Source organism: Talpa occidentalis, unplaced genomic scaffold (assembly GCF_014898055.3).
Source record: "Talpa occidentalis isolate TD23 unplaced genomic scaffold, MPIMG_talOcc4v2.1 talOcc4.18, whole genome shotgun sequence".
NCBI classification, from domain to species: Eukaryota; Metazoa; Chordata; class Mammalia; order Eulipotyphla; family Talpidae; genus Talpa; species Talpa occidentalis.
In genome coordinates, this window is record NW_023601851.1 from 11,210,197 (window position 1) to 11,226,537 (window position 16,341).

At 42.3% G+C, this 16,341-nt stretch overlaps 1 protein-coding gene across 1 annotated transcript; it reads left to right on the forward strand.

The window, feature by feature from the left end:
- The first annotated feature begins 14,832 nt into the window (after positions 1-14,832).
- On the forward strand, positions 14,833-15,765 carry LOC119250870 (olfactory receptor 2M2-like). Its single transcript, XM_037518455.1, has one exon. The coding sequence runs from the start codon at positions 14,833-14,835 to the stop codon at positions 15,763-15,765; it is 933 nt and encodes a 310-aa protein (XP_037374352.1).
- Positions 15,766-16,341: the final 576 nt, after the last annotated feature.

Sequence of the window (16,341 nt, forward strand, 5' to 3'; positions counted from 1 at the left end):
AGCGCAGATGTGATTTGCAGTAAGGTGTGTTGTGCATGAGCTCCCAGAGAGGAATTTCAGAAATTACAATATTCTCAGTCTCGTTCTATTGCAGGGAGGTGTGTTTGTCTAGGGAAATTAAAGTCTGTTTAAATTTTAACCTGTCAAACTCTTCATTTTAGGAGCTGGTGTTTGGCAACTACTTTGCTTAGATTTTTTTTAAGATTTATTTATTTATGCATAACAGAAATGGGGTACAGGCCAGAGATGCAGGAGGGTGAGAGGATTCCCAGAGACATAGCAGGGAGCAGAACAGGCAGATGACCAAAATGCACTGCTGAGGGGAGCAGCGGGCGAGGCAGAAGAGGTCTGCTGCGCCATGTGGGTCAGCTCCTTGGCCAGGGATTGAACTCGTGCTGCAGAGGCTGCAGATTGCTTCATAATGCTGTGTCTTTAGCCCTTGTGCCTCCAGGGAGGCCGCCATTGTGTGCGGAGATTTGGGGAAAGAAAGAAATTTCAATAGCATGAGAGTGGAGATGGTGCAGTCAGAGACATCACAGGATAGCTGCAGATGCCACTAACTCTCAGCTTTCTTGACATATATAACAGATCAGGACATTCCTATTGTAGATGATACTTGCATTTAATCTTCATTCACTCCAATTACATAATGTGCAATTTTTATTGCAAAAATATATATTTTTTTCTTTCTGTAAAGCACCTGAAATAATTTCTCCAGAACGCCAGTTATGATTCTTTGAATTTTGGCTGCAGGAGTAAAATACAGAATTTTGGAATCCACATCGTAGATTTGAAATGATTAGAGTCCCACAATCGGCCAGCCCTTCCTTCAAGTGTCATCACTAATGGCAAGAGTGTCAGGGACTAGGGGACAGTCTCCCCACTTGTGTAGTTTTGGGCATGTTCATTAAGCAAGGAAGGAAGTGAACAGACACAGATTTGAGGTTGGCCTCGGAAGGGGCTGAGCACATGAGAGACCCGGCCCTTATTTATTTAGCTTCAGGGTAAATCTGTCTCCCTATCTAGATCTAGAACTTTCCAATCCTGGTTATCATCACTGTTCTGTTATTTTCCCTGGGCATCATGTGAGGAAGACATTTAGGGTGTGTTATGGATTGACAAAAGGAGAGGACGTTTGTTGTGGTAACAAGCGATCCTAGAAGATGAAGTGTGTGTGCGCCAAGCTCCTGAGATTCTGTGTGGCCCGAGTCAGAGGGGGAATGAACAGGCCGCTGTGAGCAAGGAGGGTGAAACAGTCATCACTCAACAGTCTCCCGCCAAGCAGGAGCCAGGACCCGAGGGCTCGACAAGTGAGATCCTGCGGACCTGCGGAGATGAGCTGATACTTTAATCTCTCACACATTTTGAAAACTGAGGAGGAGCGATTGCTTCCAGACCCGTTTTGGGAGGCCCACATTACTCGGAGACCAGAAGCAGACATGGACATCACAAAGAGGACTCTGGACCTTCCGTGAGGAGACAGATGTGATAAACCCTCCACAAAGCCATGGCAAACTGACGTCAAGGGCCATGGCCACCCCGTGGTGGGCTTTTTATGGGGACAGGCACGGGCTACAGCTCAGATCACCCAGGGGACTGACCCCTTCTCGGAGAGGAACGACAGAAACCTTCTAACCCCTTGGAGGGAGCAGAGGAGGCTCTGGCAAGGCACAAGGTGCATTTGTGGTGAAGATGCTTGGTGCCAAGTGGAGAAGGAGCCACCTCAGTGTGAGACAGGCCAAAAACCGGCCCGCAGGCAGCACCACGCTCTGGTGAGGAGCTGGACACTCTCCTTAGGGCCAAGGATCCGCTCCCTCGCCACGGCCCCGACACCCCTTGCACCTGGCGTGGCACAGCACAGAGGGGAGCACACAGGACCCCCGGGGCCACGCGTGACCACAGTGCTGCGAAGCAGACGGCCTGGGAGAGGCCAGGCACCTGCTCGGAGGGTTGCGTCCAGGCGCCCTCTCGGGGGGTGGTCAGGGCAGCCGAGCCGGGCACAGCCCGGAGGGACCGCGGGGTGTGGGCGACCCGCAAGGAGGGGACGCGCCTGCCGTGAGGAGGGACAAGGCCGCTGGTGACACGGAAGGGCCGGGAACACTGGCGAGTGAAGGACAAGGTGGAGGAGGATGTAGCTGGGTCCTCACGCACCCGGAGGGCAGAGAAAGAAGGGCCGGAACCTTGACCCAGAAGCCCTGGGCACCACCCACGCGTGGCCCAAGCCGGCCCGGGGGTGTGCGGGCGAGTGCGCAGACGTCCCTCCGGGAGGGGAGGCCTCCTTTGGCACTCCCCGGCCGCGCCTCGGGATTGGAGGAGGCCAAGGAGCAGGGAGACACCAACCCTGCGCACGCTGACATGCGGGATGGGCGTGGGCAGGCAGGTGGTGGGGCGGGACCCGAGTGCTCGTGGAGTGGAAGCACCTCTGAAGAGCTTCGGCCTTCGAGGCGCGTAACCAGTATTCTCTCAGGTAAATACAGTTTTAAAGTGAAAGACAAATGGCCTGTTTCGGAAGTCCTCCATATTTGGTACATCCAGAGCAAGGAGACGCATTTAACATGTTGACAGAGCACGGGCGTACATCTTCAATTCCAGAAATGGGCGCAGGATTGACAATTCCTAGTGCTTGTGTTTAAGTCACAAAATGGTCATTGATTTTAATTCTCTACAAAGAAACACGATCATGCATTTCCCATTTTGAACTGAACAATGTTCGTAATTTTTCCGTCTAAGATAGTCTCAAGCTCCAAGAGTGAGACCCCACTAGGGATAATGAGGCGTAACAGCAATGGAGATTAATAAAAGACAGCTGTTTAGGACGGACAGTTACATCAACGAGTCTAGCTAAAGAAACTTGTAGAAAGCATGCCAGTAATTGTGTCAGAATGTGTCTGCCAGGTTTATAAAATTATCAGCAGTTTAAGTTTTCTACGATTTATAATAATCTGAATGAGCTTGAGATTGTATTGAAGTCATTATTTAGAAATACTAAGCTTCACCCATTAGAGAGGTTTTTTTTTTTTTTTTTTTTTTAATAGGCATCTTTAAAGTTGAATTTGCAAGCTGACACAAGCTACGGTGCACATGTCAGCATTTTAGTGATTAAATTTTATGGTGAAGAAAACAGCAAAGGATCCAAATAGACCTTTGCCAAGGAAGCCATAAAGGTGGCACTCAGGTGCATGAGAGGGCGCTCAGTGTCCCAACTGGTGAGGGCGCTCAGTCTCTCCTCTCAAAGCCATGCGATCTGCCCCATCACTCCTAAGGACTGGCTGTGACTTCTGCCACGGTCAGCAGCACTAGAGAGGGCTCCTTGGAGGAACTCTAAATTACTCACCTACAGCAAGATATTTTTAGAGATCAATGGTTAATGAAATGATCTTCCTATTTTACTAATTATAAATATCTTACTTTGTCTAATTTGTACATCAATCTTTCACACAGCTGAGTATATTTAGGAAAAATAGTTGCTGTCCAGTTTGGTATGATCTGATTTTTAGGCTTCCACTTGGGGACCTTGGAAGGGGGAGTACTGTGGTGACAAAGACAAGTGAAAGCAAGTGTGAGCAAAGGTGTGGGGATAGGGTACCTCCATGCACCATTGGGGAACAGTATATTAAAACACATATTCCTCAGAAATTACAGTAAAACTCATATGATCCAGCTATTCCACTTCTGGGTATTTATCCAAAGGAAAAGAAAAAAACTAATTCCAAAACGCATATGCTCACCTATGTTCCTCACACCACCACACATGGGAAACAACGGAGGTTCCAACGATGGGTGGGTGGGTAGGGAATTGGTGTGGTGGGTGTGTGTGTGTGTGTGTACATGTCTGTGTATGGGGAGACCCTCACACAATTTTTAAAAAGATGAAATGTCACCATATGTGACACCATGCATGTCCTGGTGGGGAGCGAGTCAGAGGAAGAGACAAATGCCCTGTGGTTTCACTCACATAGAAATCTAAAAGCAAACAAGACACATAGTAGAGGGATGATGCTACGTGAAATACGTCAGATGGGAAGGGCAGATACCAGATGGGCCAGTAATATGCAGAATCTAGAGATGCCAAACTGAGAGTCAGAGAAAGACCAACTTAAAAAATAACAGTAGAAGCCTGACTACAGAGCTGAGCATCCAAAGGTGGGTACAGGCGGAAACCAGCCCCTGGGCTGTTGTGGGGGTGTGGGTGATTGGTGGCAGGTGCACCCAGCTGGCCAGTCCTGACACTTGACTGGGAGGCTCCTAGTGTCCCCACAGTTAAGAGAATAGATGATCACTAATAAAAGGTGGCTACCAGATGAAAGTGGGCGTGGGGTGTGGGTGGCGTATGAAGTGAAGCAAGAGGATGAACCCTCACATTTACCTTGTGTGGTATGTGGGGTAACAAGATGTGTGGTGAGCAGTTCACAGGGAAATCACCACGCTGTACTCTGAAAACCCAAACTACCATTGCATATTAATTATTTCTCAGCGTGAAAACCCAAAATGCTAAACAATGTGTATTAGTATATATGTAATAGAGAAATAAATTTTCATTCAGAAATTCCAGGTTATTGAATTATAGCAAGTAGTATTTTAAGAGATATTTCAAAAATTATAAAAACAATGTATACTTTAAAATATACATCATTATGTATTTACAATGGTAGTTTTGGAATATATCTAAAATTTCAAAGACAAATTTTCAAGATAACATGGCTCCTCTCCCTTATGAACCATACTTTTTGAAAATTGACAAATAGAAAAATTACATAGGAATAAAAATATATTTACATATCATATTAATAACCAGGTCTTCACTGATGATGACATTGGCTGCAAAAGAATATAAAAACAGGTACTGTTCCATTTCAAAGCATACACCATCACTGTTCTGGATTTACACTGGATACCAGGAAACCTTATATTGTCATATTCTGAAATTCCTTGACCATCCATGTTTTCCACAATAATAAACAGAGTACAGACAATTTCATGCTTTTCAGTAGTATCAGGAATACGTTCCATGTTTACCTAATCAAAGTTTTTAACTATGCTGTATATATTGTTTTTAAGAGGCAGGTAGTCCTTCAAGAGTTACCATGAAAAAGTAGTTCCCCATGCCCCTCTCTCCCCTGATTTTCATTTCCTGTAGTCAAGCTTTGGTGTGGGGTCTACCTCCTCCACACTTTTGTTCATCTTAGAGATCTGCTATTGATTTTTCTCCTGTGGAAGGTGCTGGAGCTGTTTTTCAGCCCTGACCCATCTTTCACATCTTCTCCTCCATTCCTTCCAAATCACAGTATCACAATTTAGGTTAGATGAAGAGACAAGAGTAGAGTATTATAACAAAGTAAAAAGTATTCACAGCTGATTCAAGAAGTAAGCCACGGTGCTTCTCTTCACTTGAGACTTAATTTTCCTTCCTACATATCTTCATTTTCCTGAAGAAACTCTGTCTCCTCGAATGTGGTGGGGATGTGTGCAGGTCTGTTGCATGAGTCTCTGCATGCCTTTCCTTTATTTATTTTCTCAGGACACACCTTCATCTCTGTTCCACATTGAACTTATTGTTTTTGTGTATGTGATTTTGCACCTTCCTTTTTCTAGTCACCCCTTTTGCTTTAGTGCAGTACATCCTTCAACAACTTCTTGACAGGTTGTGAATTGAATGTATATGTTTTCAGGCCATGCATGACTACAAATCTCTTCCTTCTACTCTCAAACCTTGAGGGATAGTTGAGTTGGGTATAAAATCCTTTCCAGAACATAGTCTTCCCTCAAAACGCATCTCTGACTTGTGTACTGGAGGGAGTTTCTGGAGCTTGGTAAAAGCTCAGATCTGTGTCCTGGGTGAAAGGGTGTGTCTGAGTAAATATTAATTTTATATGTATATTAACTGTAGTGAATTGTTTGAAAAAAACTATCTGAAAACAATACTAAAAATTAAAATCACTTTAATTTTTAACTCTTAGAAGTGGTCTTAGATGTCTTAGAAGTGGTCATCTCTGTCTTTAGTAGATAAAAATTCTGAGTAAATAGCAAATTAGATTTTTCTTTCAACTGTAGGAGAATCTGGCTGTCAGGTCAAATTCAAGTCTTGTATCTAGGAGACAAACAAAAAAGAAGCATCATAGCAGCCATACACTTGTATCAGGTGAAGCTCCTGGAGCAATAAAGTTGGACTATACTGTTGGAGCTGCCCACCACTGCTAAGCCCTGTGACTCAGGGCAACTGGTTCCCCCAAGCCCTCCTCCCTTATCCCCTTTTCCAATGCTTTAACACAGTGGGGGGGAATACTTTTCCAAAGTGGAATCCATTGTGGTCTTCCTCACTCCCCTCACAGTTGTGCAATAAACATATAGGGATAAAGGAGCGGGAAGGAGGAATTTAGAATAGTGTTGTAAGTAGTCTGCATTGCACATGGAGGGGTATGAAGAGATAAGAGGTGAAATCATATCTCACAACACTTAAATATATATGAAGCAAATATTAACCACATTTAATTGAGCATTGCACAGGGACACAATAATAGGAGGGAATTCAATACCCCACCATCAACAGTAGAGTGACATTGCAGGAAGATTAGCAGTAAGGTTAAGAGACATAAGTGATATGTTGGAGTTGAAGGATCTAAAAGACATGTACAGAGCATTCCATACAATATCCATCAAATGCACATTCTATACAATATTGAATGCACATTATTTCCAAGTGCACATGTTAAATCCTTCATGATATATAATACTTTATTTCAGAAAGCAAATTTCAAGGAATCTAAGAAGATTAAAATAAAATTTGGAAACTTTGCAACAAAGCAATAGGAAATTAGAAGTCAATTAAAAGGGAAAACTTTGAAATTCCCACAATTTTTTTTTTCATTCACTCATCTGTATTGTACACTTAGGCTGGTTCCATAACTTGGATTTTGTGGATAATGCTAGTCCATCCTGGAAATTGATGTCCTCCTTGTCATTCAATTCAAAGTATATTTTCATTTCTTCTTTGATCTCTTCATTAGTCCAGTGGTCTTCCAGTAGTGTGGATTTCAATCTCCATGAAGTGGGAGGGTTCCTTGCTTTCTTTTCATGACTTTTTTCTAGTTTGATGCCTTTATGATCAAAGGAGATATTTGGAATAATTTTGATCTTAATGTATCTGTTGATGTTTGTCTTGTGGTCCTGTATGTTATTTATTCAGGCGAAGGGTTTTGTGTGCTTGAGAAAAATGTGTACTCGGAGTTTTTCGGGTGCAGTGTCCTAAAGATGTCTGTTAAACCCATGAGTTCTATGTTTTTATGTAGGGCTTTCATCTCGTTGATGTGTCCATTGGTTAGAGTGGGGTGTTGAAGTCTCCTACTGTATATGCATTTTCTTTAATGTCTGTTTTCAGAGATGATAATAATTGCCTAATATATTGTGGTGTGCCTTCATTTGGTGAGTATATGTAGATGAGTGTTATATCTTCATGATGTGTTTTCCTCTTGATCATAATGTAGTGTCTGTCTATGTCTCTTTTTACCTTTGTAATTTAAAGTCTATTTCATCTGTTATAAGTATAGCTGTTCCTGCCTTCTTTTTTGGTCCATTTTACTTTCAGTCTATATTTATCTTTTGTAGTTAAATATGTTTCCTGGAGACAGCAGAAGGTTGGATTTTGTTTTTTAATCCAGCCTGCTACTCTGTGATTTTTATTGATGAATTTAGTCCATTTACATTTAGAGTTAATATTGATACGTTGGCATCTGTATTTGACATTTTGTTTGTCTTTTTGTGATTTTATTCCTTGTTTTGTTCTGTTCTTTTTATTGATTCCTCTGTTGTTTTGGCTTTAGGACTTCTTGTAGATTTTTTTGGAGTGGGGATTTAGTTGTAATGAATTTCTGGAGTTTCTGTTTGCCTACACAGTCCTTATTTTTTTCTTCATAGAGGAAGGAGAGCTTTGCAGGGTAAGTATTCTTGGTTGGCATTGTTGTCTTGAAGTTTGCTGAATATGTCACTCCTTTTTCTTCTTGCCCATAGTGTTTCTTTGGAGAGGTCTGAAGTTAACCTGATTGGCTTTCCCTTGTAAGTTATCTTCTTCTTCCCCCTTGCCAGTTTCATTATTTTTTCCTTGTTTTAGACACTTGCAAGCTTTACTATTATGTGTCTTGCTGTACTTTTCTTTTTGTTGTGGTTATCAGGTGTTCTCGCTTCTTGTGTGTCTGTATTCATCTACTTTTTTTTTGTTTGGGAAGTTTAATTATCTCCTTAAATAATTTGTCATATCTGTTGTCTCATTCCTCACCTTCTGGAATGCATATAACTCTTATATTTTTTTCTTCCTGGAGTCTGATAATTGTCAAAAAGTTTCCTCATTCTTTTTCCTTTGTATTTATCTCTCCTCTTCTCTTTTGGTTCTTTTTATTTCTGTATCTTGGAGAATACTGATCTGTTCTTACATTTCTTTCTTTTTTATGATTTATTTTATTTATAAAAGAACTGGGGCACAGGCCAAATGCACGGGAGGGTGAGAGGATTCACCAGAGACAGAGCAGAAAACTGAACAGGCGGACTGACAAAAATACACTGCTGAGGGGAGCAGGGGGCAAGACAGGAGAGGTCTGCTCGCCATGTGGGTTGCTCCGAGGCCAGCGGGGATTGGACCGGCACTGCAAAGGCTGAAGACAACTTCACGGCACTGTGCTCAATCGCTTGCGCCACCAGGGAGGCCCTTTTGTTCCATTTCATCAATTCTGTTTTCATTGCTTTCCCCAGAGTTCTTTATTTCCTCCAGTGATTTTTAAAAAAAAAAAGATTTATTTTATTTATTTATACAAGAACTAGGTAGAGTCAGTAGCGTGTGTGTGTGTGTGTGTGTGTGTGTGTGTGTGTGTGTGTGTGTGAGAGAGAGAGAGAGAGAGAGAGAGAGAGAGAGAATTCACCAGAACCAGAGCAGAGAGCAGAACAGGCAGGAATGATGAAGTACACTGCTGAGGGGAGCAGTGGGCGGCAGGAGAGGTTTGCACATCATGTGGGACCCTCGTCCGTGGCCGGGGATCAAACCAGTGCTGCAGAGGCTGCAGGCAGCTTCACAACCCAGTGCTCAACCACTACACCACCGGAGAGGCCCTCCTCCAGTAATCTTTAATGTCCTGCATTTCTTTTATTTCCTTTCTTAAGGTCTCATTTTTGTTTTTCTGTTCATTGATTATGTGTCTCATATCGTTTTTTTTTTTTTTGTTTTCTTTATGCTTTTTAATCATGATGATTCTAAATTCTCTATCTAGCAGGCAGAGACGTTCTTTCATGTCATTGTTGAGTTCTGGTGACTGATTTTCTTTTTGTGGTGTGTCCTCCTGCGGGCTTGCTTTGTTGTTTGTATTTTTCCTTCTTCTTGCTGTTTGATTTCTAATTAGTGCTATGCACTGGGATGTTGTGCCGCTGGTGTTGGTGGGCATCTCTTTCGGATGCTCCTTCAGGAATGTCAGAAGCTGTTTACCAGACCGAGTCCAGTGCAGTTAGGCCAAAACTCCACCAGGGGTTGAGTCCGTAGCTGTTTTTCTTGGCACAGCCCCTTGTAGTTCCCTCCCTCTGTGTTTCTCAGTTCCAGAAGGGAGCCTTGGAGTCCCTGCCTTCCAACTATCATCACCTAGTTGGTGATTTTGTTCTGGTCAGTAGGTGGCGTGAGAGACCTGTACTTCCCAACCTGTGCTTTTCCCCAATAGTTCTCTAGGAAATGAGGGGAGGATGTGACCACCTCAACACAAGGGCTATTGCTCACACGGGGTGCTGTGTCTTCCCTATTTCTCAGGTCAGGGCTATCAGACCCAAAATGCTGGCTGTCACTCTGTGCAGTGCCCACTATTATGGCATGGCCCATGGCCCAGATCCCATGCCAGGCTCTCAGTCCCAGAATTCAGGCCTCCTTTCCCTTCTCACCCCTTGTTTGGGATGCTCACCCCCAATCAGAGCTGGAGGGTAGTTTGGATTTCCTGTTTTCCAACTATCAGGTATTTGGTGATTTTGTTCTGATCACTAGGTGGCGCGAGAGATCTTTCCTAGTATCCTCTTAGAACTGCTTTTCCCATAGGTCTCCAAGGAACAGAGTCGGGGGAGGTGGTGGAGTGCCTCAACGGCGTGGGAGTGCTGTGTCTGCTATGTATCCCATCATCGTGGGGATCCCACGTACCAAATTTTGTGCCCCAGTTCTCAGTTCCGATGTTCTCAGATACGATGTGGGCTGTAGCCCAGTTTACTGCCCTCAGATACGGTGCAATTCATCCATTTGATTCATGTGTTGCTTTAATTTCTTCTGTGATATCTGCAAATCTGTATATTATCTGACTCTGCTTCTAATGCTAATGGTCACCTTTGTAATTTTATGTTAAATGAGATACATGATGTTGTGGGAAATAGAGACTGAGCTAAGGCCTTTATTGTGATATATTATGTAATCTGCAAGAAGTTGATTTGGGTATTGTGTCCATAGTTCTTGCTGCCCCCGAGTTCAAACAAATCTAGTGCCCATGCAGTGTCCCTGCTTCTCTTTGTGTTTCTATAGGAACTGGTCCTTAGATATTTGGCATATAATACACTGTTATATACTAAAGTTCTTTAGCTGTGTGATGTGGTATGTATGTAGAGTTGAGTCTATGATCATAGGTATAATTTTAAGCATTCATAGGGCATGTGTCCCCAACAGTGACCTTCAAAAGTGTGATGAGCTGTTGTTGGGGAAAGATCCTCCTGCTATCTGGGCTAAGGCTCAGGTAAAGAATATTCTCCCAAAGTGTTTGTCTTTGCTTCAAAGAGAATGCTCTGTGTTATTTCCCAGATCTTGTGGACCCGATGTGGATCCTGTTCCTAATCCATTTGAATGTGGTTCCATCTACCAGCCAAGCACCTTTCTTCCAAAGACTCGGTCACAGGGGTTTTCCCTTTCAATTGGCCCAGCTTCAACTTGCAGCATTTCAACCTCAGCTTGTGTGAATGGCCAAAAATCATAAAAAATATTTTTACAAGTTAAGAAAAGTCAAGTTAAGAAATGATTAAAAATGATATTTAATTTGTTAGTGCTGTTTATAAGTAGTTTGTTTTTCACACAACCAGCATGTAGTTATTGTTTTGAAATAGATATTTGCTGAAAGTTTTGAACATACATCAGTCAGCAAAGTGTATTTCCTGAGGGAGAGACTGCACATATTTGTGAGATAGCTGTAACCATTTTTTCAGGGTCATTAAGGACAGGGAGATAATTGCTACAGGCTTTGCCTAAGGGACCAAGCTGCAGTTGGGGACAATCATTTTGAGGGCTGTTTGTGCAATGGTAAATTGACTCTGGCCTGTTGAAGCAATGGTTTCAAGGTATTTAATCTGTGTGTTCAGGCGGGCTGTGTGTCCTGTACTGGAAAAAGCAAGAAATGTACGGCAGCACTGTGTAAGTAGCATTCATTTTGTTCCTATGAGTAAGTAGGAGTTTGTTTCTCTAGAAGAGAAGTGTGGTATGTTTCCTTAAGTTGCCTAATATATGATGCTGTTCCCTAGCATATAATGGAACAACTAAGACAATCCCATCCACTTAAATTAATGGCACATCTGCCAAATATCAATATTAGCAAGTTTTATTCCATCCAAGTAAGCAGTTTAGTTATTTTGGAACTGGCATTTATGTACTAGTACTGCATGAAAGGCAATTTCTGATTTTGAGTTGATAATCACATTTCCTTTTATTTTCAAATAGGTGCAATTTGTTACTGTCATTCTTCATGGCAGTGGTCAGTTATATGAAGAAAGAGGGGTGAAGTGTAGAAATACCAGCTGCCTCTCCTCTCTGGTGTTCAAAGCCTTTCCTGAAAGACTTTTTGAAACCTGGAGGGAATGAATTTGTTGCAAATGTGTAATTAAGTTTTTTTTCAGATACATGAGCAGTCACTTAAGTAAAATTATATATTTCCCTTGGTTTACTCTCAATAGACACTGTTGGTTGATTTCAGTTATTCATGTCCTTTATTCTAAAGGGATAGACTTTTCAGATTTTAAGTCAAATACATAGTGTTTTATAAGATTTATTTAATTTTTATATAAGAACCGGGGTACAGGCCAGATGTGAGGGAAAGGAAGAGGATTCACTGGAGACAGAGTGGGGAATGGAACAGGCAGACTGACTGAAATACACTGCTGAGGGGAGCAGTGGGTGAGACAGGAGAGGTCCGTTGCACCATGTGGGATTCTCGCTGGCTGGCTAGGATCGAACCTGCACTGCAGTGGCTGTGGACAGCTTCACAGTGCAGCACTCAATCCACTGTGCCACCAGGGAGGCCCAACTACAAATTATTTTTTCCTTTGTGTTTTTATGTACTTTTGCATATACATGCATATAATGTTTTCTGGGCTTCTCTAAGCACCACAATTTAAATACAAATACAAATGCAAATACAAATACTGTTCATGAAAATGTCTTTGACCATTTTTCATTGTTGGCATTGATGCATGCCACTCAGGAAAGCTTTGAGCAGCACCAGTTACACAATTTTGGAGGCCATTAAAAAGTATTTAGGGGGCCTCCCTTGGTGGCACAGCAGTTGAGCACTGGGCTGTGAAGCTGCCTGCAGACTGACTCTGCAGCGACAGTTCAATCCCTGGCCACCAGTGAGGGTCACACATGTTGCTACACACCTCTCCTGCCGTGCCCACTACTCCCCTCAGCAGTGTATTTCGTCACTCTGCCTATTCTGTTCTCCACTCTGGCTCTGGTGAATTCTCTCACCCTCCCGCACTTCTGACAGTACCCAGTGCTTGCATAAATAAACAAATAAATCTAAAAAAAAAAGTAAAAAAAAAGTATTTAGAAAAAAGTGTAATGTTAAATTCCTTGTAAAATTTATTTTATTTCAATTATCCCATAAAAATTATTATTTCAAATGGAAGCATTATTTAGCTCTCTCTGGAGCTGCGAAATAAGTGACAACCCTGTTTTCCTAGAGATAAGGAGCATGTAAAGTCCCATGAATATCTTCTCCGTGAACCTCCAGCTCGCATGGCCCTCCTTGTGATACATACTCTGCTGTTACATTTGCCTTAGAATTTAGGGCTGAGGAACAGGGGATTTTGTATACAGTGCGGTGGAGAAGACCCTAGACTTACCACTTTGTCTGGTACATTGGGTATATAAATGATACTTGTTTTTTTAAAGACTTCATGTGCTATTTTACATATAACAATATTGAATCTATGAAATTCAGCACAGGGACTGTTGCGTGTTCATGTAAGTATCCCCCCATGATCAACCCTTCACCCACACTAGGTCCCACTGAGCTCCGTATCATCTCTCTGTAGGACTGATGTGAGGGTAAGGATGGCAGATGTTCCTATCTCTGTGTGTCATAGAAACCAGTGGCAGGTTTCTGACAGTGGGATTCAAGTGTTGTCAGCAGAACTGACTGCACTTGATAGCTGCTCTTGCTATCAGTTAATACAATGCCATTTTAATATGAAAAATTTTTATGTGTTATTATTACTTTAATTCATGAAAGTTTTTCATTTGCATCCTATCCAATAGAAAAGTAGCTTAAATGAATATAAAAATATGAACATTTTTCATTCAGCATGGAACTGATACCCAAAATAATCTCAGAAAGTATGCTTTCTACTGCCCTTGTCACTGCAGATGTTGCTTTAAGTTCACGTTGGAACAAGACCAAGAAGGAGAGAAAATAAAGGAGAAAAGAAATCCCTGGGGATCTTGTAGCCCTGAGGTTGCTGTGCCTCCATCTGTAGGGCAGTGAGTCCCCTTTGCTTCCCACTCAGAAACAAATTTCCCACATGCAGTGTGCTCCTGCAGGCACATATGTGTGCCAACTGCTGCCCTTGGACCCTCTTTCTTTCCAGAGTCACTGTGTCCAGGTCTGCACATGTTAGTGCTCTGTACTCTCCTCCCCAGGCTCTTGCTTCTTTGACTAGATCCACAGACTCAGTATAACTGTGCAGCTTCAAGCAAAATTCCTATTTAATTATGTGTTTATAAAATGAATCTTCAGAGAAAAAAATTCCTTTTTACAACATGAGAGTTGTGGAGTTAATTGGAAATTATTGTGGAAAGATTTAATTGATGAAAGCTTTATTGTGACCTTGAAATTTTCTCCCTATTTTCCACATATGCTTTATCCCCCTGATGACTACAGAAGGAATCAAATAGACTTGTGTGTTTCAGTGTATATTTAGGGTAGAGTGCAGCTTGATGTGATTGCCTGAGACTTTCAATTTCTAGAAAACTTTTTTTTTTTAAACGTTTTTATTTTTTTTTATTTTTTTATAGAGTCATGTTTTTATTTATTTATTTATTTGTTTGTTTGCTTTGTCTATACATGCACTGGGTACAGTCAGAAGCACAGGAGGGTGAGAGAATTCACCAGAGCCAGAGCGGGGAGCAGAGCAGGCAGAAGGACCGAAGTTCGCTGCTGAGGGGAGCAGCGGGCGGCAGGAGAGGTCTGCGCGCCATGTGGGACCCTCCTCAGGTGGCCGGGGAGCAGCCAGGGATCGAACCGGCACCACAGAGGCCGCGGGCAGCTTCGCAAGCCAGCGCTCAACCGCTGCGCCACGGGGGAGGCCCTAGAAAACTTTTGATAACAAAGATGTCATTAAACTATTAAGCTTTAACAACATATCTGACCATTCTGCAGTGTGGAGTAGTCTGATATCTCATGAGATCCTTTATCAAAGTCACATATACTGATTTACTGAGTATGAAGAGTTGGGACATAAATGGATTTGAGATATGAGAAAGTTGGGTATGATTTGATTTGGTAAAATTTTTTATGGACTGCAAATATACTACTTTTGAAGAACACTCCAAAGTTTCAAATTGGGAGCATGAGCATGGCATGGCTGAACAATCAGACCTCAGGCAGTGATTTTGTCCTCTTGGATCTTTTCCATAGCACCCCGGTGCCCTGGGTCCTCTTCACACTCATCCTGCTTGATTTCCTGGTGGCCCTGTTCGGCATCACCATAATAATCATCCTCATCTGGGCCGACCCTCTTCTCCACTCTCCCATGTACTTTCTGCTCATCCAGCTGTCCCTCATGGATCTCCTCTATATCCCCATGTTTGTCCCCAAAATGGTGGTGGACTTTCTATCTGGGGATCATCGAATCTCTTTTATTGGGTGTAGCTTCCAGATGTTCCTCTTTGTCACCCTTGGGGGCTCAGAGTGCCTGCTGCTGATGGTCATGGCTTATGACATCTATGCGGCCATCTGCCACCCTCTGCGCTTCCTCATCCTCATGGGTCCCAGGGTCTGTGTGCTCCTGGTGCTTGTGAGCTGGCTGGGTGTATTCTTCAATTCCTTGATCCATGTGGTCTATACTCTGACACTCCCTTATTGTGTCTCCAGGGAAATTCATCATTTCTTCTGTGAAGTCCCAGCGCTCCTGAAAGTTGTCTGTGCTTACGCTTCCCAATATGAAAAGGGTATTTCTGTCACTGCTGTGATTTTTTTTGTCCTTCCCATCTCTGGCATTCTTTGCTCCTATGGGAGGATACTCTTCACTGAACTGGGCATGGGTTCAGGCCAGGGATTCAGGAAAACCTGGGGTACTTGCTCTTCTCATGTGACCGTGGTGTCCCTCTTCTATGGGGCTGCCATCATTAAGTACATTCTGCCAAAGTCCTCCCACTCCCCTGTAGAGGAAGAAGTGGTCCCTGTGTTCTACACCATCATAATGCCCATGCTCAACCCCCTCATCTACAGCCTGCAGAACAAGGATGTCACTAGAGCTTTTCGGAAGGTTTTCAGAGTGTGAGGAATTGGAGTTTGCTGTGTCTACCATAAACCCATAATAGTGTTGCCTTTTGCTTTGAAAGTGAGCAGAAGATGTATTTGTACAGATACACATATACATGTAACTATAAAGAGAGTTATTTTGAGAAATACAGGATAAAAACACATAATCATGTACCTAGTAATCAAATATAATTTCCTTTAAAAACATTTAATGATGTATACTTTTGTAGTCAATGATAACATAAATATGGATATTGATTATTCCTTTGATAAATAAGGTTTTCCTATGTAATCATCATATTGATTGTACTTTCCAAATGTACATCTTCAGAACCAGGAGTCATGATGCCCTTAAGCAATTGTCTGTATTGAGAGTTGATGTATCAAAACTATCATTGTAATCAACACAATTATAGCAAATCCAAAGTGTTTAATTCTTGGAAATTTCAAGATGTTCCTAAAGCATTGCTTGTTTTAAATACCTCACCTGGAATTCTGAGTGAAAATATATTCAGATATCTATGTATTAGTATACATTATTTAATGTTTTGTAAACTTTAAATTGAGTTATAATTGATGTATAACATTTTTATTC

What these genes read in the sequence shown, in the direction of transcription:
- LOC119250870 (XM_037518455.1), top strand. Translation starts at nt 14,833, where the DNA reads ATGAGCATGGCATGGCTGAACAATCAGACCTCAGGCAGTGATTTTGTC.